The sequence below is a fragment of the Sitophilus oryzae genome, unplaced genomic scaffold (genome assembly GCF_002938485.1).
Source record: "Sitophilus oryzae breed Bouriz unplaced genomic scaffold, Soryzae_2.0 scaffold_864_pilon_pilon, whole genome shotgun sequence".
Lineage (NCBI taxonomy): Eukaryota > Metazoa > Arthropoda > Insecta > Coleoptera > Curculionidae > Sitophilus > Sitophilus oryzae.
The window spans coordinates 1,467,262-1,484,431 of record NW_022147488.1 but is presented as its reverse complement, the minus strand read 5'-3'; the positions used below and the strand labels follow the sequence as shown (position 1 = coordinate 1,484,431).

Genomic DNA, 17,170 nt, shown 5'->3' with positions numbered 1-17,170 from the left:
AGCATACTCATTCATCGAGCACTCTGTTGGACTTTGTTGTATTTTATTTCCAGATTAACAATCTCACCCTTAAATTTTATATGAAACTGATTATTGAATATTAAACATATCTGTATATTGATCCATCAATAACTTACCGAATATCAGTGTAAGAAGTTCTTTGAAGTGTTTAAATCTTTCTTTCTCTGGTCCATTTAGATTTTTATTATTTCCAAATTAAAAGAAATATATATATTGCAGAGCTAACCTCTTTATCATTATACGAGAATATTTGGAATTTTCATTCATTGGAGTCAAAATTTGGTAAATTAGGTATCGAGTAAGGGAAGAGTCGCTGCTATAATATTAATAATACTCTTAGGAAGGTGTAACAAGGTAATTAAAAACTTGTGCTTACCTTAAAATCTCTTTAAAACTATACACAAACAGAACATTTATATAGAGCTTCCGAATGATAAAACAATAATGGCTGCTAACACATACCACTCCTAGAAAGGAGAAAGGAGAGAGGACACATAAGATACACTTGGTCGGTGTGTCTACGCTGGGGTTATCCGCGCGTGCGCACACCTTCATTTCATGCTAGAATGTAGACACAACAGTACACTATTACAAAGTGTCTATATAGATATCTATATTATGTGTATACGTCACATTTTTACAAGGTGTGTACTATAGGCACAACTATGATACGAAGTATCACACATACATATGACTTATACATTGTATGTCTCATATACCGACGTCAGGTTTCATCATTTTAATAACTATTTGTTACGTTACAAAAAACCCTTTAGAATATTGAGTGCATACGGTATACAACTAGTAAACACTGTACCACACAATTCTATCAATATAAACCTGCGTGTATCTCATATGTATATGTTAGAACTAGATGAACACTTAGGTTCACTTTAATATATTTTGTTTCTCATGTGTCTCCCTTGTAGAAACGTAATTTCATTTGGACGTGCTGTATGGGTTATTATTATGTTACGGCTAAAATAAATATTTGCAATTTGCATAAATAATAACCATTTAAATAAATAATTCAGAACTTCGCAATTAGTGGAATAAATTAGTGGTTTCAATTACACTTTAGTGGTTTTAATTACACGTCCATATTTCAATTACACTTTATATATTTATGTTTTTAGTTTACGATCATTCACAATGTTTAAAAAACACAATTAAAATTACTAAAATATCTTCGCAACAGCTTGAAGTAATCAGTTATATACATAGAGAAAGCCTAATATTTAGCTTATAAAACAATAAACTTTTCAAATCAAAGGCCAAAATGACATTTCTCGCAAATTTTGAAGTATAATTAGTGGAAAAATCAAAAGTTTGTTAACTTTTTTCATTAATTAAAAATTCCTACCACTAATTTTGACGTTCTGAATGCTTACAAGGAGCAAACTTCTACACTAATTATACCACTAGTTTATTCCACTAATTGCGAGGTTTTGAATGAAGCTTAACCATCAGTCTTGTAAACTAGCTAGTTTATAATCTTAACTGGTTACGGTCGTCAAACCTTAAATTTCATATATTTTGTTCTAGTGGGCCGATCTGAGGGTGTCCTATTTAAAAAATTAAAACTATAATATTTTTCACTTATTTGGAACACTCTGTATCTTGTAAAATTATTTTTAAATTGTAGCTCTAATAGTCCTTCAACGACCCCAAAACTTACAAATGGTAAAAATCTAATCATTTAACTACAAGATTCCGTGTCGTATGTGGTGAACAACACTGAATATAGCATATTTATTTTTAAATAAAACTAAAGTTTTTTAAAGTTTTTGCTATCTTGCGGCAAAAATAACAATATAATCTAAATATATCTCTGTAACAAAACATTGACTTCTAAAGAGAAAGAGAATTTTTATGAATTCAAATCAATGAGAAGTCAAGAGGAATTACAGATAAATGGAATGAAAACAATTTCGGTTCAATGCGGTGGAAAATTTATCAATTCCTTTTTCTTGCTTTTTGAATGCTGACACTTCATTCACAAACGCCTTATTTCTATAAATATTATTATTAGAGAAACATTTTTCAGAATGAATTTCTTTAAGCTGTTCTGAAACAATGATGGACATAACTGTTATGATACATAGACAGCTATTCTACAAACTAACTAAATGCGCTGTTAATTTGACAGAATCTGTCAATTTTATTACAAAATAGACGGTAGCCAACAGTTAGTTTATAAACTTGCTGATTAGTTCACAAACAATATATTTGTTTCTATTAATATCAAGATTTTATAATTATTTTTCTAATAACTCCATTGGTTTTAGCCATCAAAAATATCTTATTAATTTAATTAATAGCTAGTTTATAAACTAACAGAATGTGACTCTATAACTTTACTTGCAGTGTAAGTGTGAAGTTACCTTTATTTTCTACATATTTCTTGTTCTTGTGCATGTATTTATGTGGATCTTTTCAACTTTAAAATTATTAATTATAAGTGTTCTGGTATTATTTTAGTCATGAGGGATGTGACAATAGAACGGCACAGTTATTTAATGACCGACATCCAGATAACCATGTCATTAGAAAGTACGTGCTGGAATTAGTAGCTAAATTTAGAGAAACTGGAAGTGTTCTTACAAGGAAGCAAGAAGTTCCAGCTGGTGTAGTTAACAATGAGGTGATAGAAATAGTAGTTCTGGGACAAATCCATGCCGAACCAAGAATGAGTGTTGGAGACAATTGGCAACAGACACAGGAATAAGTAAAAGTAGTGTTCATAGAATACTAAAGTTCCACAAATTCCATCCTTACAAACTTCTTGGACCAGAATTGAACGAAGATGATTAAAACAGATGATTAGAATTCTGTGAAGAACTAAGTGAAATGCACATTGCTACTGGTCTGATACCAATCCTAGAGAATTCCGTGAGGTTCATACTCAGTACCCTGAAAAAATTAATGTGTGGGCTGGAATCTTTGGCGACTATCTAGAACGAGCCCAACTAGATTAGTTGGGCTCGTTCTTTCTGGATGTAAATCTAAATGGAAATATGTATCTGGATTTTTTGGAAAATGCCATAAATCCTAACCTAACCTAACCAACTATGACGAAAATCAACTTGGTTTCAACAAGATGGAGCTCCTCCACACTATGTGTACGTGTGCGGCAGTATCTTGATGAAACATTTCCTGGTCGGTGGATTGGAAGCAGGGGACCCTTTCTTGAATGGCGAGCTAGGTCACCGGATTTATCTCCGCTGGATTTTTTTATGGGTACATCTCAAAATAAAAGTATTCGCCACGCAACCGGAGACAGTAGAAGTATTACGTCAAAGAATTGTACACGAGTGCCCGGTTAATAACACCCGAAATATTACAACACGTCCGAGAACGCTTTGAGCAGAACCTGTATTCGTGTATGGAAGCAGGGGGTGGTCAATTCGAACATTTAATCAAGTAATTGTTTTAAAGCAGGGTACTACTTTTTGTGTATTATTCATTAAGCAAAATCTTGTTGATTTAATCTAAATTTCTTATTTTAGACCCCATTTTGATTCCTGTACAATTAATCAAATATCAAAGCATCATCAATTTATGAAAAGTTTATTTTTCAGCCCGATTCCACCAAATGTGACAAAAACTGCAAAAATGAGATGGCACTTAAAATTAACCTTTCAAATGATGTGCTACTCGACCCCGCATTACATTTAAGATTTTAAGGGTGGATGTCACCCCCGCGTGGGGTTTGATTTAGGGGCTCCAAAAATAGTCGCATATTATGACCCCTTAAAATAAAGTTGACGTGTTTCACCGTTTTGTCCTTTTCACACCAGAAATGTCTTTAAATTGTCTTGTTTCGTTTGAACTGGGACACCCTGTGTAAGTAACTACTTACTCGTGCTACTATTGTGGTGGCTAATAAGATATTTCAGATTGAATTAATGATAAATTAATTCTGTTAATAGAGTTTAGTTTCCAATAATCCATTCATTTTATAACTTTTTACATTGTGTATTAGATTTTGTTTTAAATCTCACTTTAAAATACACTTAAACTCATAATATGGATGGTTCTCCTTTAAAACGATAAAGTAGGTAAATGGAAGACGAGGAGATGACGTAATTATGGCGAAGACGCTGATAACTTCTTAGTTTACCGTCACCTTGTGGGGAAGTTGTTTCGAAGTTTAAAACTTACTTCGTTTATAGCGAGGAGAACACTGATTATTCAATTTTTCACTACCTTTGATGTTTTAAGGAACATATTAGTCGGCTTTTTACAGTAACAATTCTAAAAATAAACTTCAATATATTTTATTTCATACAGTGGCGTAAAGCACACTTTTACGTATTTGATTCCAGTCTGCAAAATAACGTTTTACAGTAATAAGCCAAAGGCCAATATCGACTCTGAAATTCAGCACAGGATTAGTAGCGCCTCAAGAGCATTCTGGAAATTAAAAGACAGGGTTTTCTACAATCATGACTTGAGCACAAAAACGAAACTTGCAGTGTACCGAGCAATAATAATCCCCACCATGTTATATGGGAGCGAAACCTGGGTGCCGTACCGCCGACACACGAATGCATTAAACAAGTGGCAACAAAGACATTTTAGACAACTCTTAAGAATAAAATGGTTCCATCCTGTCTCAAACGTATCGGTCCTTGAAAAAGCTAACTGCGAGAGTATTGAAGTCATGATTACAAAGTCCCGCTTAAGATGGGCTGGTCACGTATGCAGAATGCAATAAAACCGCATACCAAAATCTCTGCTTTACGGTGAGCATGTAGACGGTAAGAGGAGGCCGGGTGGACAACTGAAAAGGTACAAGGATATTTTCCACGAAAACTTAAAGGGAATTAACAAGCAGAATGAGTGGGAAGAAGCAGCTCACTATAGAACGGAATGGAGAAGAATTGTAGTCAGTTAACAGCGACAACCAAAAAGTAAAGAGGCCACAAAGCTATGAGATTTTTGAATGTCTGGAGTGCGGTAGACAGATAACATCACGTATCGGGCTTTTCAGTCACAGAAAAGCTTACGACTGAAAACGCCTTGCGTGACCATCTTCTGATGCGTGTCAAATACTCGTCAGCGAGTAAAGGCAGTATGTATGTATGTACAGTAATAAGTCCGGTAAATTGTCCACTGGTCTGTAAAATTATACCTTCTATTTGAGATATACACTTTATTCACCTTTTTGACAAGTCAAGAAATGACCGCGACACACGAGCTAGCGTCATGACACGCGTCGCAAAAGTGATAAAGATCGAATAACTCGGGCCCTATGTGAGCTAGGGGGTTGAAACTCTTCGAGTCGCATCTTTTCACGATATTTTGATGACGCCGACGCCGACCTTTCGTGCACTATAAAATCTGGTATGTCGATAGACTGAACTAGGGCCAACTTGACCGTGTACGATAGTTTTGACGTAAGAAACGTCAAAATTTAATGTACATTTACATCTTCATTAGGGTGGGACTAAGGATTTGAAATTGAAGAAAAATGTGGATTGATTTTGGCATATTTGGGGGCGGGCTATAGGATTGGCGCCTTTGACGTTTCAAACCGATGCGATGCCTCTAAATGGACGAAATCATCAGGATTTTTCTTAATTATGGGTCGATAGGAACCAAACTGGACACGTGGGTAAAGGTACCCGAATGGAGTCCTCAGACGGACAGACTGAGTGACGGTCATTTTAATACAATACACCTAAATGATAAAAATAAATGATTATTAAATTCCTTGCAGTGTTAACGTTCTCCACAGGATGTATCAAACTTTCACCAAAATATCAACATTTTGTTTTCCCTCGTATAATTGACAGATGACAACGTTCATTTTTAATTTAGAAAGAGATACTAAAAAGTCAAATAATCTAGCTACAAATTGCTTTAAAAATCATCAAAATCGGTCAACTAGAACACAATATAATATAAGCAGTATGAAATAAAACATTGTACGTTATAATTACTATAATAACTAAGTAAAATAAACAGCTTGAAAAACGCGACTAAGTTAACAACCAAGGCTTTAATCAATTAAATTCAAAAACGTTAGAGACTTAATTGATTAAAACCGACTTTCCTCCGAGTAATCAAACCTTCTAGGTCTAGCACGTTGTCGCTGTACCATTATTGAATTATCCGTTGAATTAGCAATTCAATTTTACAATTTCCAATTTTGTCGTAAAAGTTTCCTCCGGTTCGGCGTACGGAAAGGGGAGTGGATTTGCCGATTTGAAACGCGGAAATTGCTAGATTTACTGCAACTTACCGAAACGCATCGAGAATTGTTCGATCTTCCAACTTTGTTGTCGTAAACTACGGGATTATGTACTTTGGAAGTTTGCCGGCAAATTAAATTCATAGAGACGCAGACGGTTTAAATTAATTAATAAGATGGGTCAATATAATAGAAACCTAGACGTAATGACAAAACAAGATATTAATTTTCAAAAGTAACATCTATTTTAATGTCCACATTTTAATAAAATAGTACACAAATTTATCACTGTCTAAGATCCGGCCGCAGGATTATTATTATTAGTTCCACGTAGCAATTTTTGACACATTTTTAATAGTAATGTTTTTAATAATCGTGTCTGTTTCTTGAAACAAAAAAGAAAAAGCATGCCACAAATAAGAAACATATTTTATATAGGTTTCAAATTTTTCTATTTTTTCTTTTTGTTTCTATTTTTTTGTGCTTTTGTTTGTTTTGTAAATGCTTTGTCGATGAAGCTATTTTGGCTTTTTGTACAATAAAACGTTGTTTATTTATTATATGGCTTTATTACATGTGTATCCAATATGGTGGCACTAGCCGTTTCCTGATATGTTTTGATGCGGAATCAAAACTTTTAGAAGAAATGTTTCAAAACATTTTGTGATTTCAGTAGGCACTGTTTCTAAATGCAAAGAAACAAAATACCAAACTAAAATAGTCTATGTCTGTATGTGGATTTCAAAATGAAAACAACCATTAACAATGTCGAACTCCGCCATAACTTTTTTGCCTTAAAATCTTTGTTTTTAGGTTTTCTCGCACAAAAAATGTCTGTCAAAAGCAAATTCATCGTTTAATTTAATAATGTACTTTCATATTTTTAATGCCCCTTCTACATATCATTATTTAGAAACTTAAGAATTTTGTATAAGTGCCAACCTAAAGTATGTGTTAGGATGTGTTTCAGGAAAGTATTTTTTAATTTCTACAGGGTGGCTGAAAAAAATGTGAGTGGATTGGTATAATTTTTTTAAGAGGAACACTCTGTATATAATTGCATTTTTGGCTTCCTTTCTGATCACTTTACGTAGTCCTAGGATATTATTAAATATATTTCTATAGTTTCAAATATATTATTAAATAAATAAAATAAGAAGTGTTTTCCACCTTTTTAAAAAAAAATATTAAAAATACACACACAAGAAATGTTCTAAAATCAAAACTATACTATAATAATGTTTACTATAGTTGCTATGTACTTACTTTGCTATAAATATCGTAACCTTAAACCATACAGGGTTATTTCATACCAAACCTTCTAAAATATAAAACAATTTCTTTTATTTAGATTATTTTTTTTTTCTTTCAGCAAAAGCTTCAGAGAAATTTGCTTATAATACAGACATCACTTTTTATATCATGTTCCTTTTACATCTTTATTAAATTAGTCATTTATTATTCCATCATCCTTTCAAGTTCAAAAATGCCCATTTTATTACGGACTTCTCTAATTTAATCGACTTTGTAAACACGGGCGAGCAGAAAAAAGATGAAAAAAGTCTTGCTAAGCCGCAAGGGTATAATTAAGGCGAAAATAAATTTCCTCTTTAGATCCGCCAACGTCTAGAAGTAAAATGCCAATTATTTAGTTTTATTATTCCTTTCTGCTTTTGAAAAAACAGAAAGGTAAACGCAGAGTAAAAGGAAGAACGTCCTGAAGGCAGAGACCAGAAAAACTCATCTGAGATGATTCCGAAATTAATTAGTTTCAATTAGGCCTGTCTGATATAATTTTCGAAGAAAATATTCAAGCTAACTACAAAATTTGCTTTATTTTACCAAAAACATAACTTTTAGTATTACATTAGATTGTATTTCTGAAGTGACCATAAGTTCGTTCCACTGCGGCCTTGCCAGATCTGTTTTGGTCCTTCCTCTGATCTCTAAGTTACATTCTCCATTCCTATCCTTTTCAAAAAGTCTATTAACATGAAAACTGGAACCTTCATATAGCTCTTTATCAAAGGCTTATCACTGTCTAAGGTTAAGAACATAGTGAAGCGACGAAGCTAGCGCCGAGCAAGCAGCACGACATCGCGTACAAAACAAACCTGTGAAGACAAGTACGTGTGAACATAGTAAAGCGATCTGCTCGAGCGGTTAGATCGAGCGGCGAGATCGATTCAAATAATTTTGTTTTCGTAGATCTGTCGCGCTGCGCTGTAGAAAATGATGGATTCCCAAAAATTAATACATTTAGTATTTGTAAAAGGGATTTTATGGGATCGGAAAGATAGTTATCACCATAACCGGTATATTTTAGATAAGTTATGAAATAAATTGGCCAACAAATTTTCCTAAAGGTTATAAAACTTGCCACTCTTTCCTGTTTTTGAAAATTTCATGTACATTACACCTTCTGGTTTGTTGGTTTCGAATCAACCAAATGTTTGCGACACTACTGCCCAGAATTTTAGCCATTGTTAGCATTTTAAATTATTAATAAGCAAATGAAAATAATAAATTTGCAAGTACCTCGCTCTTCCTCGCCGCTCGAGGCTTGCTAGACGCGGTATCGCGCTGTTTGCTCGCCGCTATCCTCGTCGCTCCACTATGTTCTTAGCTTAAGGCCTAACGCTAAAAACATATTCGAGCAACGAGGCTAGCGGCAAGCAAGCAGCACGACATCGCGTCCAAAACAAATCTGTGAAAACAAGTACGTGTGAGCATAGTAAAGCGATCTGCTCGAGCGGTTAGATCAAGCGGCGGGATCGATTAAAATATCCTTGTTTTCGTCGCTATGTCGCGCTGTAGAAAATTATGGATTCCCAAAAATTAATAGATTTAGTATTGAGAGATTTTATGGGACCAGAAAGATATGAGGTGAAGTGGCAACAAATTTTCGTAAAGGTTAAAAAACTTTCCACACTCTCTCCGGTTTTTTTCCACACTCTTTCCACACCATTTCCGGTTTGTTGGTTTCAAGTCAACCAAATGTTTGCGACACTACTGGCCAGAATTTTAGCTACTGTTAACATTTTAAATTATCAATAAGCAAATAAAAATAATAAATTTGCATGTACCTCGCTATTCCTCGCCGTTCTACTATGTTTCAGCATCTCGAGGCTTGATCGACGCGGTATCGCGCTGCTTGCAAAAAGGTAGCTAAAAGCAGATTTGTAAGTAGGTATTAGGTCACTGTAGAGGACTAATGTGTATACCAGTCAAGACCTATGCATGCGAAACCTGGACTCTTAAAACAGAATTTATAAGGAAACTGCAGGGAATAACCAAGGAAGACTGTAAAAAGATAGAGGGGATACGACAAAAGACCCAAATAATAGATGTCATCCAAATAATCAAATTCTTGAAGTGGCAATGGGCAGGTCACCTGGCAAGAAAGACAGAAAATAGATGAGCCACAAAAATTACAGCATGGTACCCAGTAGGAATTAGAAGACCTAAAAGAAGACCAAACCTGAGTGGGACCATGATATTCGGAAACTGCCGATACCTTGGCCCGCATAGCCAACAATAGACAACAATGGGCCCAACTAGGGACCAAGACTACACCATAATTGGAAATGGTTGAATAAGCTGGAAATAATGATGATTAGGTCACTGAGGAGGACGAATGTGTAGTACCAGTCATGACATAAGCATGCGAAACTTGGGCACTTAAAACATACTATATAAGGCAAATGGAGGTCGCACAACGCTCAATGGACCGATATTATATATCGATCATTATAAACCAAGAAAAACCATAAAAAAGAGAGTGGATACGACAAAAGACCCAGGTAATAAAGACAGTATGTTGGAAATGGTTGAATAAGCTAAAAATGATGATGATTTCTGGGGAAAGATAGCTAATATAACGCGATACATGCGGAACCAGTATTCCCACCACTGGTTCTGCCGTTCCTTTCTTAATTCGAAAATTAGAATACGGTGTTTTAGCAAAATAAAACACTAATTCACTACAATACACCAAAACACACCTTCTTTGAACACTGGACGCGCGTTTTGCTAACCATGTTAGCATCATCAGCAAATTCTTAAGACTAGTTTAAATCCTCTTCTGCTGATGCTGATATAGTTAGCGAAACAAGCGTCAAGTGTTAAAAATAGAGTGTTTTGGTGTATTGTGGTGAATTAAGGTTGATTCTCACTATACCTTCCGTATCTATTCCATATCCGTTCCGTATCTTTTATTGTATTGACTCTATACGTAAGCTTCCGTTCCGTATCAGTTCCATACATTTTATTTTGTACAATTTATTAGAATACGGTGTTTCAGCAAAATAAAAAGCAAAATAAAACACTAAATCACTACAATACACCAAAAAACACATCTTCTTTTAACACTGGACGCGCGTTTTGCTAACCATGTTAGCATCATCAGCAAATTATTAAAACTAGTTTAAATCCTCTTCTGCTGATGCTGTTATAGTTAGCGAAACATTACCGATTATGAAAGTTTCATTTTAAAAATTTGTATCTATTGAAAAAAGTAATAAATTTCATTAAAAGGCGAAGAATGAACAAATATCAGCGAAATTTTAACAGAGCTGGTACAAATGTAAGGACTTGAGAACGCAGTTTTCGATACGCATCAGTCAGTCCGCCAAAAAAATGTATAGAAGGAAAGAATATGGAACGGAAGGGAAACGGAACGGATAGTGTGCACTGTCCTATTAATTTATATGATATAATATTTTATGTAAACGGAAGGAAAATGGAAGGGAGCTTATATGGAAGGTATGTGAGAATCAACCTTTAGTGTTTTATTTTGCTGTTGTAACACGAAAGGTTGCAATCCCCATCTGTAGTTTATGGTGATTTAGACCAAACACTAAAAGTTTCATAATTTAAACAATTTTCTAAAACCAATCGGATCCATTGGTTAAAATACATGCAATTTATGATTATTATTAAATATTTTGTACTTTCGCCAAATATGAGAGTAAAGTATATTTAAATAATAAATATAAAACACAAGGTACTGCAATGTTTACTTGTTTTTCTGTGATAATTACGAAAAAAATTAAGCGAATTTTTATTTTTATGATTAAGATTGGCAGAGAATGAATACCTATGGACATTCTATTTTCAATTTGCTTTCAGGTTGAAACATTTGGGTTTCAGCGGTCAGTTACGGACCTACAGGAAATCATTATACGGCCGACGACATATTCAACGTTAATTAAACTGATGTTGCCGTGCAGATCGAAACGTTTTAATTTTAATAACGGGAAATATGAAAACCGAAACCGTAGCCAACCAATCTATTTTTGGCCAAGCGATCGATTTTTAAATATTAGATGAGCCGAAGTTATAATTCGTATTTTACTAGTAGTTTCCGATTAGTTTGTGATGTGTAAACTACTAATTTTTGTAAATTTTGGGTAAAAAAGTATTCGTTGCACAATAGATAATATTACAGTTGAGGGTTGGAACCTTTGGTGTGAACCACAGCAAAATAAAAACACTAAATCACCACAATACACCAAAACACTTTTACTTTTACACTGGACGCGCGTTTCGCTAACCATGTTAGCATCATCAACAGATGATTATAAACTAAAGTACAAAGAAGTGGAGGCTAAGAATCAGTTGAATTGGAGGCTAAGAATCAGTTTGAGTATTTTCCAAGAGTATGGTTTAGGTATGTGGATGATATTTTTGCTGTTTTTGACACACATTCAGGCACCATAGATAATTTTATTTCTAAGTTAAATAATCGTTTTCATTCCATTAAATTTACGCATGAAATTGAGAACAACGACAGATTACCATTTCTAGATGTATTAGTTATTAGAAATACTAATAATTGCCTGATCTATAGGAAAAATACGACCACACGCAGATATATTCCTAATGAATCACATCATAGTGTTGAACATAAAATGGCTAGTTTAAATTTCTTAGTTCATAGATTACTTTGTTTCCCACTTTCCAACGAAAGATATGAAATAGAAAGAGATTACATTAGGAATGTAGCTGAGTGTAATGGATATTCTCCTTCACTAGTTGATAAATTAATTAGAAAACGTAGGTATAGGTTAATGATTTCTGAAAATTCGACTTTTGAAGTGGAGAAAGATACGTCTAAATATTTTTCGATACCGTTTGATAGAGAGTTATCCCGTGGTCTAAAAAGAATTTTTAAGAATGTCAATTATAAACTTGTGTATAGTGCTAATAATAAATTACAACAATTATTAGGTAATCCAAAAGATAAAACACCTCCACTGGAAAGGTCGGGTATTTATGAAATTTCTTGTAAAGATTGTAATCAGAAATATGTTGGGCAAACTAAAAGATCAATATTAACTAGATTTAAAGAACATTTAGCTCAGATAAGATATGGTAGACCGGATAAATCTTGCGTAGCCGAACATATTGTTGATAAACAACATTGTATAGATCTTAATAATTTAAAATTAATTAAACACGTCTCAAATTACAGGCAATTAGATGCATATGAAAGTATCAGAATTAATAAATGTAAAGATAGTATGAACAGAGTCAACGGTCCAATTCCTTCAAGTTCTTTGTTCCTACTACTCTAGTGGCGGAAATCTAACTGTTACGCTCAGTGGGCTCTGACTCGGTTGGCTAGATTTTGCCACGCCCACTCGGTGCCCACTGAGCAAGTATATAAACGCTCAACATGTAGATTATACTTTAGTTTATAATCATCTGCTGATGATGCTAACATGGTTAGCGAAACGCGCGTCCAGTCTAAAAGTAAAAGTGTTTTGGTGTATTGTGGTGATTTAGTGTTTTTATTTTGCAATAGATAATAGTTATTTATACAAAATATAATTTCGTTTAGCACGTTCAGAATAGTTTTGAGGTTGGTGGACGCAGCGAATAACTGTGGGCATTATGGTGGGTCAAAAAAATTGACTACTTTTATTCACTTTATGCTCTGAAAAAAGGTTGGTAGACACCTCAAAAAAATTCTCTCTAAGTATGAGCTCTTAATTTTAACAGGAATGTTTCCGTCTTTCAGTTTTCTATTTTTTCTTATTTTTAGAAAGAAAAAATCATATCTCGGTGCCTACCATTTGGAAAAAATATATCACATATTTATAGAAAATTTAATTCTCTGCAAAAAAGGTTAAAATTATTGTGTATTGGAGTTTGACGATGAATATCTCTTAAACGGTTAATTTAATCAACTAACCATAAGAAACCTTTATCAAAGAAACTAAGCGCTGCCTGTTTTGCGCTAAGATCAGTTTCTAAGGAACTTAACTTATCAACCTCTAGAATAGGCCCTTTTTGAGTCGCATCTCCGTTACGCCCTTCCATTCTGGGGTACTTGCTGCGCAACAAAATTTGATCCTATTTTGAAACTTCAAAAGAGAGCAGTTCGATATTTATTGGGACTGAACAGTAGAACTCACTGCCAGAATTTCTTTAAAGAAAAGAAAAATTCAAAATACCGACTTTTCCTTCTTTATTCATTTTTGAATCCGTTTGCTTAATCCGCAAGCACATATCTGTTATTCCCGAAAGGCCATCTCACAACTATTCACTTAGGAATGCGGAGCACGATCTTTATCTGCCAACCCCGAGCTCAGAACTAGTTAAAGGCTCAATACTGTACAATCTGCCTTTGAATATCAAGTCACTTTGATTCTTTCCCGCATTTCGTAAAGCTCTGAATGGTGCTTGTCTGATATTTTTTATTATTTGTATATTTTTTGTGCTTTTGTGTGTTTTGTAAATGCTTTGTAGATGAAGCTATTTTGGCTTTTTGTACAATAAAACGTTATTTATTATTATAAACCATTTTTGTAGGGCACTAAATTTCCTACAAAACCATGTGTTGCGCGTATCGCAATAATTTTTTTAATTGTCAAGGACCTTTTGTGTAGAGAATTCAATTTTCTACAAATATATGAGTCGAATAGATACCAAATAGTAGATACCCAAATATAATTTTTTTCTTTCTAATAATAAGGAAAAATTAGAAAACTGAAGACTGAAGGGCCAAGAACCTTTCTATTAAAATTAAGAACCCATACTTGGAGAGAATTTTTTTGAGGTGTCTATCAACCTTTTTTTCAGAATATAAAGTGAAAAACAAAGTAATCGATTTTTTTGGCCCACCTTAATGAGCACACGTTCTCATTTAAACTTAACAGTATATTTATCCTTCCAGTAAAAGTGAAAGCTAGTTCTAGTTCTAGCCATTTTGCCCAAGCAAGGAATACAAACTTGAAAAATACTTTTTTTCGTTGAATTTTTCCCAAATTTTAATGAAATCTAGACAGAATTCGCTTCGAAAGTTTTAAAGGTAGTATATAGTCTTAAATAAGTGCAAATATTTTCAGGGCTCGTGGATCTCGATAAAAGAAACACATTTTCTCTTACCGTTTTTGAAATAAATCCAAAACAACAAAGTTATTTTACTTTAAAAATTAAAAAAAAAAGATTTTTTTGCTAAAATTTTGAGAACCACTAGATCTTTTCTGGATTATCTTTCTTGTAAATTTAATATATTACCTATGTTGCCATATTATCGACAAATTGTGTTTTCAAAAAACCTCATAGTCGCGTTTCTGGGGTTGAAATATGACCCTAAAATATTTTCACTTATTTAAGGCGCACCCTGTATATATTTTACTTACCACAACTAAATTCCACATTTTTGCAGCCTCGGCGACAGTGGTACACACTGTACTACATCCAGCCAGCAACATGAGCTTCGTAGGTTCGTTGTAAAGCAGGTTGTACATCACACTAGCGCCTAAGCCAGGTTCACACTGAAAAAAAGAACATTTTTATTAAAAAATTATAAGCCACATATTATGCACTTATAGGTTGGGATCTTAAGGTGCATACATATCTGACGAGACGAGCGCGAGACGATAGCGAGACGAGAGCGAGACAAGAGCGAGACGAGGGCGAGACACAAGACTGCGTGGGTTGTCTCGCGAGACCACTTAGCAAATTTGGAATGTCTCGCTCGCGTCTCGTCAGGTCTGTACGCACCTTTACAGAACAGAAAAATAATATTTTAATATTCTTTAATATACTGTTTATGCTTTTATTTAGATGTTCATGGGGGATTCTTTTGCATCTAGTATTTCATCACTTACTTATTTCTGTGAAAAAACTAGTTGACAAATTTAGAATAAGCAGTGTTCTCGGTACAATGGTGTTTCTTTCTAATAAGTGCGAATGACAATTGGTGATAATTTTGGCGAGGTTAATCTCTAGACGTTATTTACAAATTTGGCGTTTGATTTACATAACCTATTCTCCTCAAATTTGCCAAAATATTGCATCGGTTGGGCGCATCCGAGGTAATCACAATAAGAATATTTTTACACAACGTAGGTTCCTTTACTTCATTTAAATTATTTGCTATACAGTTGGCCAAAATATTACCTTTTCAACTTTGTTGAACGATCATGCGTTGTTATACTACCAGTATGTGACTTCTTCCTTAATCATTTTATTCAAAGTTTCAATCGATACCTTGTATACTTAGTGTATTTTCTCTACGGCATCATATTACAAAATAATACAAACATAGAAGTTGTTTAATAAGAATGTACAATATAAAATAATAAGAAGATTAACCATCTTTTAAAAATTAAGTCAAATCATTTCATTAAACTTTTCAAACAAAGAATGTAATACGGCATATAGCAAGACGTATCTACTTTTATTATCTAAGTTTATCTGCAACTAGCTACACATTTCATCCCAGTAAAAACAGAAGAAAATACGTAAACATCATGCCCCAAAAGTCGGATACTAGCGAAAAATAAAACGTAATTAAAACGTAAAAGTCTGGCGGAACATTTCAAATCCTGGCCAGGCAGCGGTATCTCGTTCCCATAATGAAACCGCTCTGAAACTAAAATTATGGCTGGCATTCGTTTCAGTTTTATTTTATCAAATCGTATTAGGTAGATATATAAAAAAGCTCGTGCATGATAAAAATAAAACATGTAAGCAAAGGTATATTGAACGTAGCAGTGGCGTGCAGTGCAAATCAAAGCAGGGTAGGCAAAAATTGGCAAAATAATAAAATAAGAGAATAGCATAAGTAGTCAATATAATTATTTTTTCTCTAAATCGAGGATGTTCTTTCATATTTGTTACTTCCTTAATCACTTTCTTACACATTGATTTTCTGATCGTTGCGGTCTGCAGAGTACGTGGAAGAGTTGCAAAAGGCGTAGAGACAATAGAGACAATATAAATCAAATCAATCCGCATTCGCGTAAATCATATGGACTGTCGCGCTGAGCATCAACTGAGACAAAATCGCGGTAGTGCCATTCACCAGAAAGCGAAGTCTGAAAAGCTTGAAAAGAATCCATCTTAGATGCAAAGGAAATACTGCCATCACAGGAAGTCAAATATCTAGGAATAACCCTAGAGAGTTAACATTACCAGCAAAGCCAGATGCTCTCATGATATACAGAAGACTGGCAGCAAATAGATAGAGCTGCGCCTCTAACATTACGTTAGATGTTATATACCATGATAGTAAGACCCGTGATTACCAGTGGAGCGGTTGCTTGGTACACAAAACTAGAGCAACGTACAGCAAGGCAAAACCTGTGCAAAGTACAGGGACTAGCATGCATCTCCACATCACAGGTGCCATGAAAACATGCCCAACAGCAGCAATGGAGGTCATCCTAGACCTAACACCACTGCATATTGTCGTCGGTAGTTATGCCAATGCGACAATGATTAGAACGGTTTCAGGTCAGGGGCTTGGAACACCCTCAAAAAGAAAATTCAACTTCTCCAACTCCCAGTGGATGACATACCACGAATTTACAACTTTGAGAAACACCTCACTGTAGTATTAAGTAATAGAAAGGATTGGAAGGAAGAAGCGTTTGCTCAGCATGTAAAAGACCATACCATAATGTGGTATACTGATGCTTCCAAAACCAAGGC

At 34.3% G+C, this 17,170-nt stretch overlaps 1 protein-coding gene across 1 annotated transcript in view; it reads right to left on the bottom strand.

The window, feature by feature from the left end:
• Positions 1 to 17,170, bottom strand: part of LOC115890425 (gamma-aminobutyric acid type B receptor subunit 1) — a 635,424-nt gene that overhangs the window by 241,818 nt on the left and 376,436 nt on the right. Inside the window, exon 3 of the mRNA XM_030910650.1 lies at positions 14,872 to 15,006. Within this exon, the coding sequence (XP_030766510.1) occupies positions 14,872 to 15,006 (135 nt within the window). The remainder of the gene's footprint in view (positions 1 to 14,871; positions 15,007 to 17,170) is intronic.